This window comes from Callithrix jacchus, chromosome 1, assembly GCF_049354715.1.
Source record: "Callithrix jacchus isolate 240 chromosome 1, calJac240_pri, whole genome shotgun sequence".
Lineage (NCBI taxonomy): Eukaryota > Metazoa > Chordata > Mammalia > Primates > Cebidae > Callithrix > Callithrix jacchus.
The window spans coordinates 120,651,047-120,663,921 of NC_133502.1; the positions used below are offsets into that span (position 1 = coordinate 120,651,047).

Genomic DNA, 12,875 nt, shown 5'->3' on the forward strand with positions numbered 1-12,875 from the left:
TTTTCAACCATGAGAAAGAGCTTTCCTTGGCTTCCGTGTTTTCTTTAACCTTACTACCTTATCAATTCAATGACCAGCTTTTTTTTATTACCGGTAGTGCCTAGAAAGCTGGAGCTACAAATTTGTTGATAGGAAAGAAAAACTACTCACTATGTTTCTTTTATGTAGGAGTGGAAAATGGACTGATGCAGCCATCTTTATACAACCAAGATATTCCTTTTGAATATTTTGTAATTTTACTAGTCAAATCAGATCCCTTTTTGAACAACCTGTATGTAAGTATAAAAACAGTTCATTAACAAACAGGCTGAGTACTCACATATATGAGCTGTGATCATTTGGGTCTGATCTTCTCCTGAATCTCTTCTATCAATAACACCATAAGAGTAGGCATCAGAGTTTCTAGAACTTGGTTTTGACCATTTATCCTGTGATAATCTTTCAACTACTTAAAAAAAATTCTTTGTTTCATATGTGCTTTTATTTAAATTGCTGACATTGCTCAAAGATGTCAAGACACCACTTTCAAAATGAGTACTTAGTGTTTTAGTGACTGTAATGCACATAGTAAACTTTTAGAACAAATAATTTTTAGTGTTTCCTGAGTGGGTCGCATCCATCTGTGCATTCAGGGAAGTGTTCTAAGCATTAAGAATTATTGATGGGTAATATAAGCCTATAGAAACTTATTAATTTATGGGGCTCATGAATTTTGAAAAAATAAATGCTGAATTCACTGTACGAAGTATTGTCCATTTTTCTTAAAGGGTTCCTTCCTAGTCTTTTAAAAACTATTTTAAAAAATGGCATCTTTCCAATGGGCAAGAAAGAGCCAGTGGTGCCTCTGATTGTCTCTGATTCACATGGAAATTTCAAGATCATGGGGATTTTCTTGCTCTAAGAAAGTAAAAGGTTTGAATTTAAGATACCTGTATAATTGGTGAGGCACATGTGAATTCCACCAATTCCATAACTTTATCATTCTACTTCACCAATTTGTACATTGTAGCTCCAGTACTAACTAAGAAGCTGACAGCTGGGTGAAACCACCTCAAAATCAATTTCTTCTACACTTCTGAGTATTTTATATGAAACATTAAAGGAATTGTGGCTTATTGGTATGTGTTAGGAAGGTTCACTGGCTAAATCTCTGACATTTAAAATATTATGGCCACACTAAAAAGCACAGTATTTGATGTACCATGATAGGCAAAATAATCAAAAGGTGTTTAAAAAAGCTTGCAGATAATGAAAGTGTGGGTAGCTTACATGTGGCTAATACTAAGTTTTGAAATATTCTCGTCTGCTTCCAATGTTATGTGACTGTTTTTAACAATGACATACCTACAATAATGTAGACATGCAATTACCTTACAGATGCACTGATTCCATCTGCTTTGTGAGGGGGCTTGATTTCTATAGGAATGCTCCAATAAGTACCAATTATCTAATCTCTCTTTGGGTGATATGAAAACTTTGTATATGTTACTCAGTGCAATTTCAATGTATATCTTGAACGAGCAGGCGTGACTTATTATTTTTGTTATAGCTGGTAACTTAAACAAATGAGCTTCTCCCTTTTCAAATATGATGCATTGACTGGAATTTGAGAAGAGAGAGCTTGAGATAGCACAGCCACATCCATGCCTGCTAGTTCCACTTAAATGAGAAATCTCCATCTGGTCAGGTAGCTGGAAAAATTGCCATGTTTTCCACCTTGGATCAGATATCCAATGGTGCCTTTGATGGACATTTCTCATTTCCTACAGAAATACTTACTGGTTGCTGTAGGTGAAGCTGCCTCACCTTCAGTGGATGTAGTGATGGGTTTAGTATCTGTCATGCTCAGGGTCACAGGTCGCACTGCACTGGGATGGGGAGAGGGTGCCAAGACAGGAGTGAAATGGCCAGGCACTTTCCCTACTACTTGACCACTGCTGTTAGGCTACAAAACAAAAACAGAATGCCAGGTGAAGCAATCCAAAAGGCAGTCATCTTGTCCAACAAGTCCACTCAGCAACACAACCGTGTGGATCCAGCACACTGCGCATAGGCACCACACAGGCCCTCTCCAGTTGGAGTTGGAGAGGCTGGTCAATGGTTAGTAGTAATAAGGAGCAGCAGCATTTCAAAGAAGGTATACATCTTCAAAGCATGTGGTATAATTCCTCTTTACAGCACCCCTGAGAGCCAGGTAGACTTGATCCTTTCATGAAGTAGGCCAGGAAACTCAAGTGGAGACTTAAATGCTTAGCCCAAAGGCTAAAATGGAATTCCTTACTGAACTAGTTAGAGTTGGAACCCAATGTTTCCTTATTCTCTGCTCTTCATTTTCTATAATGAGTCAGTTTTGGCTTTCAGAACACAATTTTCCCCTACATGATGATATCACTGAAACAAAGGACACAAAAATATCTCGACATCAAACACATCGAATACTGGAATTTTCATTATTTGTAGTCAAGAGCCATTCTCCTGAATACAAAATGCTAGCTCTCTCACACAGGTGTGCTCAGATGCACACATTAGGAAATTTAGATTCCAGGATCTATGCTCAACTTTTCATAATTTACTAATAAAACAGATAGAATGAGATTTAAAGCATGTAAAATTTCAGAGGTCATACAATGACACAAAATGCTGAGCTGGGTTTATCTTAACACCTACAAATAAAATATTTCCAAAGTAAATTAATATGTACTGAGGGGAAGCAGAGGACAAGCAAATGAGCATTGTTATTTGAGTTACTCTTCCATTATGGTGCATGGAGAGTTACACAAAACATTTATTGTTGACATTTGTGGGAATTAACTGAGAAAATCCCCTGGGCAATGATAGAAAAGATATTATTATCTGAGTTTTAGGCCCTGGGTACAAAAATAGTTTCTGTGGTAGAAAACAAAATCCTAAGGATACACTCTTTGAAGAAATAATGGAATATATTTTTCTAGACAGAGAATGTTATTTTTGATTATACCCATGTTAGAATTCTCCACTGCATGGTGTTCATCACAATCTGCTATGAGGCCATTCTCCACAAGTATATAGTCTTTATAATATAAACTGTTAAAGGCAAAGAAAACAATGAAGAAGAATATTTATCTAAATATCTGCATATAAATTACAAGTAGACATTTATTTAGAAAAAAAGATGAACAGCTCATAACACTTAAATATTGTGACTTACGGTCATGAACAAAATCTTTGGTTAGGATCCTCAGAGGCCACATTATTTATTCTATAAAGGAAATAGGCTTCTTGAATATCCTGACTATTTATCATGGGTAATTTTAAGTATTTAACTTGATGTCAGGAAAATTGACCAGAGTTTTCCAATATGGAAACCTATGGGAGAGTTATACCTTTAAACTAATTTTCTTCAAAATATTCCATTGAATAGCATGACTGTCTCACTATAATTGGTGCAGCAGTAATGCAATTAATCTCAAAATTGCTGTGGGGAAGAAAAGGCATCTCAGTTGCTTATCTTAAAAATCAAAATCAGTGCAGCGATGGAGAATATTGGGAAGGAACAGTTAACTAGAGGTGAATGGTGAAAGAGTACTAATTTCTTTTCATTTCTAGAGATAAAATGGTAAATACCAAGAATTTTATTTTGAAATGCAAATTAATTGGATTTGAGTTGGAGTTAAAAATCAAAGCAGATATACTATTCCTCAAAAAAAAATCTGCAGTTAACTATAAAGACCCATTTTTCCTTTCAAGGGGGAAAAATAGTTTGTTTCTACAGCAGACCATCCATTTCTGATTATTTGAACATTGGAAATAAGTGCTTTAAACATCCTACTCAAGAAAAAACAAAGGTCTCATTTTATCATTGATGGTATATTCAGTGGTAAAAATGTTTCTATATCCAGTGTTCACCAAAACAGTTTGAAAGTACCCACCTGCAACAAAAGCAGAATGACAATAATTTCAAAGAAATGCTGCCACCAAATATATTATCCTACCCTGCTCATTCTACAGATTTCATCTGCTGGAATTGAACAACATGAACTTGTAGACACTTCTCTCACTTGAAAAGAATAAAGATGACAAAGAAAGAATTCACAAGCTAATGCAGACCACTTTCCTAAAACTCAGGAGGATCAGAAGAATAGAGGGGTATTTTTTCCTCAGTTTTCTACTGGTTCAAACAGATGAAGCTACACTAAAAATTTCTATCTTTTAAGGCTGTTAATAGATGAACTTTCATACTATAGATAGAAAAAGAGAGATGTCATATCTGAAGGTAAAGCTAACAGCATTAGAAAAGGATTATTCTACTTTATAAATGGTTCCTATTATACCAAATCTGGAGAGTTTTTTTGTTGCTTTTTTTTTTTTTTGAGATGAGAGTAATATGCTCCTCTTAGAAGGTGATATGTATCTTGAAGAGGTGAAGAAAAACTTAGAACAATATAGGCAGATTATCACCTAATATGCCCTCTTAACTTATAAAGAAATTGAAATATACGTAAAACAAGCACTGAATAATTAAAGAAATGTGTAACACTAAGGGCCTGATTTTAATTTGCATAATTTTTCCCCTAACAGTGCCTAATTAAGACATCAGTTAAAAAAAAAATCCAATGGAACTCTAAGATTTTCCACACTGAATTAACGTTAAGGACTTTTAATGGATGTCTTAATTAGACTTTGTTATTCATGGAAATTCTACACAAATTAAAATCAGACCTTGCGTGCACTGTTCCCAGCTGAGTCTAGCAAAATGCTCTGTGGAACTGAGACTTCTGAATCCATACGCTGACAACGAATTTTATTTCTAAACTGATAAACTAAGATCTTACTGTTTTACTTAGCTGTCTTTAGTACTGCAGTCATGAAAAGTGCTACATTTTAACATTTTCTTGTAAAATACAAATAATAATTTTAACTTCAAATTCAAAATTCAGTATTATCTTAGTTGAACTAAAAGTAATGGTAACTTTTTAAGTAAAAAGATATCCCAAAAGGTCCTGGATATCTATTATTCACAATGAAAAGTTCAGAAAGGACCATTTTGTTTCATTTTAACAAATTAAGACCAAAGGGATTTTTTTCTCACCTTTCTTTGCTAACTATAAATCGACAGACACACACTATTTCCTAGCATTTTAGGAAGTGTTCCACAGTAGTAATGATAGAAGTTTGTGAAAATTTCCAAAATATTAAAAGGCATAATAAGGAGTAGAGAGGAGTCTTAGCGGTAAAGCAGCAAAGCTAAATACTGTATCATAATATCAAAATTACATGTTTTAGATATTACAATTATTGATAGCCCCAGCTCCAGTACAGACTGTCTGCTTGATTGTGGAAAGCCCTCATATACCAAATCCCTATGAAATAACCTCTCAGTAGAAGAAACCACATGTCTAGGGGAGTGAGAAATGCTCATGAGTCACTACACTTACACAATGAATCCCCAAAACCACTGCACAAGGTTTACCAAAAAATAAGACGCTTCTAATAACGTTACTCATTATTAAACGTAAGTCATGTCTCTGTAAAGAATATTCAAAGTCATCAAACACTGAAAATGTTTACATTACCAAAGCTTATTTTAATACCTAATAGTTGGTCTATAAATACAACTGTAAGTTCTTCTGTGTGTGTTTATTTTAGCACATACCTTACTCCTTCCTGAAATAAGCATTTTGTATCTGTGTCAAACCAGGTATTTCAGAAGTGTGAACTCCAGCTCAGAGCTTTCCTGTCAGTGTACTTTCTGCATAAACTTTCCCTTCAGCGAATGAAAATCCAAAAACATTAAACCGTCTTCACAAATGTACCCTTTGGGGCAACACACTTCCTACCTGTCATTCAGCCACCTTTATATAAAAACTTATTGAGTCACCAAGCAACTTCCTGAAGATGGATTTCAAGGCTTGATGTTCTGCCAGACACACTGTCTGACTAACCTTCATGTCTCAGAATTAGACCTGTCCCATCTCCCTTAGGTGCTAATCTTATTTTCTCTCTTATTTTTACCTGGCTGGTTTGTGGACTGGATGGGTCATAAGAAGGAACATAGTTCTTCAGAGTATCCTGAGGATTCAGGTGGGGAGGATATCTGATTGTTGGATGAGAAAAGTAGCTCGATGGGGCTGGAGGAAGGATAGCTTGTGTTGGAAATGGCAACGGTGAGGGTGGTGGTGGAGTTCGAGTTGAGATGACTGCAGAAGACAGAAAAGGAAAGATTGACTCATTAGCTGGTTACCTTATTGCTCCATTCTGATCCTAAAGAATGCTGTGATACTATAAAACTGGTAACCATTCCTTTTTGTCCCCATGATTTAACCAAGCTCTCCCAAAATAACAGTTACTTTTTCACTTTTATTCTCAACACTGGTACTGATAACTACACAGAGATAAAACATCACTCTAGACAATTAACAATCTTGCTTCCTAGCTCCGTGAGCGGTTACAAAAGAAGTTTCTCTTTTACAGATTATGTCAATACTTGATAAAACACTTCTTTGTGCAAAGTTATTTCCTGTTGGAAACATATTCTTTGATTATAAAATCTTTAGGCTGGATGCCATGGCTCACGCCTGTAATCCCAGCACTTTGGGAAGCCAAGGTGGGCGGATCACCTTAGGTCGGGAGTTCAAGACCAGCCTGGCCAACATGGCGAAACCCCATCTCTACTGAAAATACAAAAATTAACCGGGTGTGGTGGTGGGTGACTGTAATCTCAGCTACTCAGGAGGCTGAGGCAAGAGAATTGCTTGAATCCAGGAGACAGAGGTTGCAGTGAGCCAAGATTGAGATTGCGCCACTGCACTCCAGACTGGCGAGAGAACAAGAGTCCATCTCAAAAACGAAAACAAAACAAAACAACACTTTATCTCATAAGTTCAGAAGTCACAGCATTAAGAGGGCAAAAGAACGACAAATTTTCCACCAAAATTAAAAATAGAAGTGAAATTCAATTTCAAATAAATAATTTCCCTATATATCCTACCTGGCAGTTGTTTAGAAGGAAAGACAATAACTAATACAAAATCATCTCATGTCATTTATAATTATCTAGTCATTACATCTAGCATTATAAGATATAAATGCTTATGAACATTGGAATATAGAGCTGGAAACTCTCCTAATGAAAATGTTTCTTTCAAAACCAAAAGACCTCTATTCTGCAACTATTTTTCTTTCTACTCTAACTTTTACTATATGTTGTTTAAAAGATATTGTTAAGGTAAAACCAATAATAAAACCCATAGCAATGCAAATTAAAACTTTCATATAGGCAAGTATATTACTTCACCCATAAATCACATACTTTATAATAATTTTGTAAAGGGAAATGCTATATATGACACATGCAATGTGGATGATGTCAATTTTACTATCATTAGTATGTTTATAATTTATTGTTCAGTTTTTGAAATATAAATCTTAAGTTTGAAAGATGAGGAAAGTATATAAATGTATGATCATTATCTCTATAATGTTGAGAGAAATAATCATAGAAGTACAAATTAAAACTACCAACAAATATATGTAGAAGTGAAAAATAAATGTCTATTTAATATTTTCCAATTCAAATCGCAGGAAATGATAAATGTCTAACGTTTTATGAGACAATTTAGGAAAGAATATGAAAAAAATAAATTCTAACCATAACCTATAATGGGAAATCACCTGGAATGATTTATCTCCAACTTTGTAACTTCATGATCAAGGGGAGGGGAGGACCTGTTTATGGGATATATTGCTTACCTCTCCCAAAGATAACTTTTTCAGAAGATACAAGAAATTAAGAATGTATATAATGGAGGAAACATAAATTCAATTTTATAGTTACAACTTTGTTCCCTGAACAACCAGGGCACTGTTTCTGAGCATTCTCTGGATTGTTCTTACAATGCAGATTCCTTGGTCTGCACACAGACCTAGGGAATCAGGACCTCTAGGTGCCTCTGGTGACGCACCAGAATGTATATTTTAAACAAGTGCTGATGTAATCATCCTACATACTGAAGTTTGAGCATCTTCTACCAAATGTATGCACATTTCAGAAAACAAATGCATATGTCTTAAAACAAAACTCTTTACTGAAGTATTACTTTATTTAAGAAGTACACCCATTTGAAAATATCATTTAAAGAAATACAAACTCTAAGAAAAACTGGGCATCTTTTACTTAGTGTCTAAGTGCTCTTAATCTCAGCTCATTTTAAGCATGATTTTTGCTCACATCTGTACACAAACCCTTGGAAGATATATACATAGTTCCACCTTGAGTCTTCTAGGGTTTGAGATTAATTTGGCCTTAATAGTTTTGGAGGAGATCTCTTTTCAACTGAAATGGCAGAAATCAAATCCGAACTCAAATTTATGGGCAACCTGGCACTGTGCTTGCATGGGCTGTAGGTGGCCTGCTATAACTAAGAGTAAAAATGACTACCTTTTCCATAGAAGCCATTCTAGTGTTTTAAAAATAAGAAAAGCGGCCCCGGCATGGTGGCTCATGGCTGTAATCCCAGCACTTTGGGAGGTCAAGGTGGGTGGAGTGGATCACTCGAAGTCAGAAGTTCGAGATCAGCCTTGCCAACACTGTGAAACCCCATCTTTACTAAAAAATATATATACATACATATATATACTTATATGTGTGTGTGTGTGTGTGTGTGTGTGTGTGTATATATTAGCCAGGTGTGGTGGTATGTGCCTGTAATCTCAGCTACTCAGGAGACTGAAGCAGGAGAACTCCTTGAACCTGGGAGGCAGATGTTGCAGTGAGCCAAGATCATGCCGCTGCACTCCAGACTGGGTGACAGAGTAAGACCCTGTCTCCCAGGCACTTGTTTAAAATATACATTCTGGTGCCTCACCAGAGGCACCTACAGGTCCTGATTCCCTAGATCTATGTGTCCAGACCAAGGAATCTGCATTTTAAGAATAATCTAGAGAATGCTCAGAAACAGTGCCCTGGATGTTCAGGGAACAAAGTTGTGACTATGAAACTGACTCTATGTTTCCTCTATTACATACACTCTTAATTTCTTGTATCTTCTGAAAAAGTTGTCTTTGGAAGAGGTAAGAAATATATCCAATCATTTTTGTCTTGTATTTTTCTTTTCTTATTTTTCAATAAATAAATAAAAATAAGAAAAGCAAAATACAGACAAAAAAGTTTTCTTTCATTATGACAAAATAAATACATATATACGTATGTGTATTTCTTGCATACATTATTGTAAAGCCTTCTTAATTGTCTTCCTTCCTTCAGTCTTGCTCCTTCCAATACATCCTTTATAGTGCTAAGTGAATGACTTTTTAAAAATACCATTATAGTCATGTAACTTCTCTGCTAAAAATATTTCAATGGCTTAGGTGGCAAAATATATTAAAAAAAAGAAGAAGAAAAAAAATGTTCAATGGCTTCCTACTGTTTCCAGAATAAAATCCAACAGCTTTTTCCGTACACACAGCCTCATGTGCTTTGAATCACTTCTTTGGCCTCATCTCTGGCCACTTGAAGAGATCTGTGGATCCTTGGCTAAATAGCAGTTCCCTGCTGCAATGGCCTCTAATGCACTGTGGTTGCCTCTGCTTCCCAGGTTGCCCCTCTTCCTCTAGTTCACCCCTCTGCCTCCCAGGTTGCCTCGCTTCTTCCTAGTTCGTTCCTTCTTCCAGCGAACTTTGCCGTCACACTTTAGCTTAAAACACATATCTTCCAGGCATCTAATTCTCCTTCAGGTATCTAGTCATGTTGAGATTAGACACCCAGCCAATTATGTGGCCCCTACTCTCTCCCTACTATATTCTGAACTGTTCAAGGACAGAAATTATCTTTTATGACCAAGGTGCTTACCACAGGCCGGAATATACAGATACTGAACAAATACCTGGCAAAAGACCAAGGTGGAAGGCTCATCTGGGTCTCTCTTGTTTCATTATATAAAAATATACTGTTTACTTCTTTACACATGTTAGAAATAAGAATATTTTCATCAGGTGTCATAACAAATGAGTGATTTGACTTCTCAGTTAATTTTGTCCAAATATTCAACATTATAGTTATTGATTTTTTTTCACCTATCTAAATGGTATAGGTAATAAATGTACAAGTTCTTATACCACATTTAATTTGTATAGTACCCTCTCAATTTCATAATTTTTTAAATGATAGCAATAAAGGCCATGTATTTTTTAAGTATAACAGCAATAAATATCAACATATACTTATAAACTAAAGCTAATAAGGACTTTATTTTTAAAAATGTTACAATGTTTGCATAAAGATTTAAAAACCAGATTCAATTAGTTAGAAGGATGAGCAAGTACCTAACTGTAAATTTAAACCAATAAAACTTTCATTATTAATATATTTTTATAAAAGTTTTTCCACCTAAAATGCAGTCTACTCCTCTCTAGGAATTAAAAGTAATAAGTAAAAAGTATACAGTGTGCATTATTATCTGTATCTCATTTTTAATTTTTGAAAGATTTGATATTAGCTGTTGGCTAAAGTAAAAATATTAGATTCTTTTTCCTAATTAAGATATTAGACATAATATCAAGTGTACTAGTCCAAAGGATTTGGGCATATAAAACAACTGTCAAAGAAAAGTACCTTTTATTTTCTGATTACTCTCAAATATAAATATTGATTTATACGTAGAAAATAGCATCTACTTATTAGACGCTCATAGAAATAGCACCTGTATATCTTAATGCCTTTAGAAAACTCTAAACTCAGCAACATAATTGAAATTCCATCTTTCCCTTAGTAAAATACCACAACCAATCCTAAAGCTATAGTAAACATAGCTGTGTGCCCATATTTTCCACATTCTTCTAACAATCTTTTTGATAAAGGTAATTTAAAAATACATATTATAAATATTATTTACTTGTATGACTTTGAAAATCTTCTCTCATAAATCAAGAAGAAAAAATATTTGATCAGATTGTGCCCCTCCCACTTGTGGTTGAGAAAAATATGGTCACCATAACTATGATTATAAAAGTTTGCTCCATCCCTAAGAGATTGGGCCCTATAGGCAATATGGAGGATTCTCCTCTATGCTTGAAACTCCTCACCACTGTGTGCAACTCCAGGTATTCCGGGATGGTGGTGCTGGGGGAAAGTGCTCAGTCTTGGGGAAGAATCCTGTGGAGATGCAGAGCTGAACAATGGCTTTTCAGGCTTCTTCATAGTAGTCGGAGAAGACATATCTGCAAGAAAGAGAGAAAAACCCAAAGCTATATGACCTTCGTAAGCTCGAAGGTTCATTTCATCATAATGAGAGATCTCCCAAATTTTAGTATGCTCATACCTTGGCCCTCTTACAAAATATATTCTGAGTATCAAAAATCTAGCTATGTTGGAGCTCTGAAATATTTGTTCAATCTCCATGGAAGCTAGAAGAAGGCTTTATTAAAATGGTCATCAGAATTATTCCCCTTACTAACTAAATCTTAAATTTCTAAAAAGCCCAAAGTCTTGTTTCCTTTAGCCCCTTGGTTCACACAAAGGCCTTCTTTACCTCAGCAGTTAGATTTATATGATTCAGGAGAGTGTCTTTCAACCTGGTGACTACACTGTGAAAATAGAGGACAACTGGTGCAAATGTGAAAAACAACCTTTGGGGATGCTGGTAACCATACCACTGATTTCACAGCTTTTATGAAAACTCATTTATTTGTTTAGCAAAAAATACATTCCTTAATTTTCTCATTCTGTTAACATTTACTGGGTTTTTCTATTGGCCAGATAAAATGAAGATGTTAAAGAAGTTAAAAGTAATTCCTGCTCTAGGGATGCTCACTGTTGGTGAGAAGGAAAATGATTAGGAGAAAATGGTTGTAAACGATCGAGAGGTACAACGTGTTTTGAGAGCAGGGAAGTTTTGGAATTTGCTGATACGTCCCCAGCTGAGATGTATAGGACAGAAATCATCTCAGCCTCCCCAGGATGAGGAAGGCATTTCCCGTTGGCACCAATTTCAAAATGTGAATGGAGATGACATTCTAAGAGAGGAAATGCTCAGAAAAAAAGAGAGCATAAAATACACAAGTAGTTCGAATAGTGGGTGGAGGGGTGAAGGATGAAGACGAGGAGCAGCCAATTAGAATGGTGATCATTAAAAAATCTGGACACAACAGATGCTGGAGAGGATGTGGTGAAATAGGAACACTTTTACACTGCTGGTGGGAGTGTAAATTAGTTCAACCATTGTGGAAGACAGTGTGGAGATTCCTCAAGGACCTAGAAATAGAAATTCCATTTGACCCACAATCCCATTACTGGGTATATATCCAAAGGATTATAAATCGTTCTACTATAAGGACACATGCACACGAATGTTCATTGCGGCGCTGTTTACAATAGCAAAGACCTGGAACCAACCCAAATGCCCATCGATGATAGACTGGACAGGGAAAATGTGGCATATATACACCATGGAATATTATGCAGCAATTAAAACAATGGGTTCGTGTCCTTTATAGGGACATGGATGAACCTGGAGAACATCATTCTCAGCAAACTGACACAAGAACAGAAAATGAAACACCGCATGTTCTCACTCATAGGAGGGTGTTGATCAATGAGAACACATGGACACAGGGAGCGGAGCACTACACACTGGGGTCTGTTGGCAGGAATACGGGAGGGACAGCAGGGGGTCGGGAGTTGGGGAGAGAGAGCATGGGGAGAAATGCCAGATATAGGTGAAGGGGAGGAAGGCAGCAAATCATACTGCCACGTGTGTACCTATGCAACTATCTTGCATGCTCTTCACATGTACCCCCAAACCTAAAATGCAATAAAAAAAAGATATTTGTAAACAAGATTTACCCAGTGAATATTCATATGTCAAGTAGTGACTTCTCAGTAAACACTTGTTGAGTTGAAT

The 12,875-nt window shown here is 35.8% G+C and overlaps 1 protein-coding gene across 34 annotated transcripts in view; it reads right to left on the minus strand.

Annotated features, from left to right (window-relative positions):
* NFIB (nuclear factor I B) overlaps nt 1–12,875 on the minus strand; it is a 448,899-nt gene that overhangs the window by 32,607 nt on the left and 403,417 nt on the right. For 9 of the 34 annotated variants that reach the window (XM_035305884.3, XM_035305860.3, XM_078369286.1 and 6 more), the window contains 2 exons: nt 11,059–11,193; nt 5,992–6,176 (listed from right to left, as the gene is read on the minus strand). In XM_035305884.3, the coding sequence (XP_035161775.1) occupies nt 5,992–6,176; nt 11,059–11,193 (320 nt within the window). Of the gene's footprint in view, nt 1–1,779; nt 1,946–5,991; nt 6,177–11,058; nt 11,194–12,875 lie in introns of all 34 variants that reach the window. The other 25 variants (XM_035305820.3, XM_002742937.6, XM_003731979.6 and 22 more) reach the window with 5 other exon arrangements.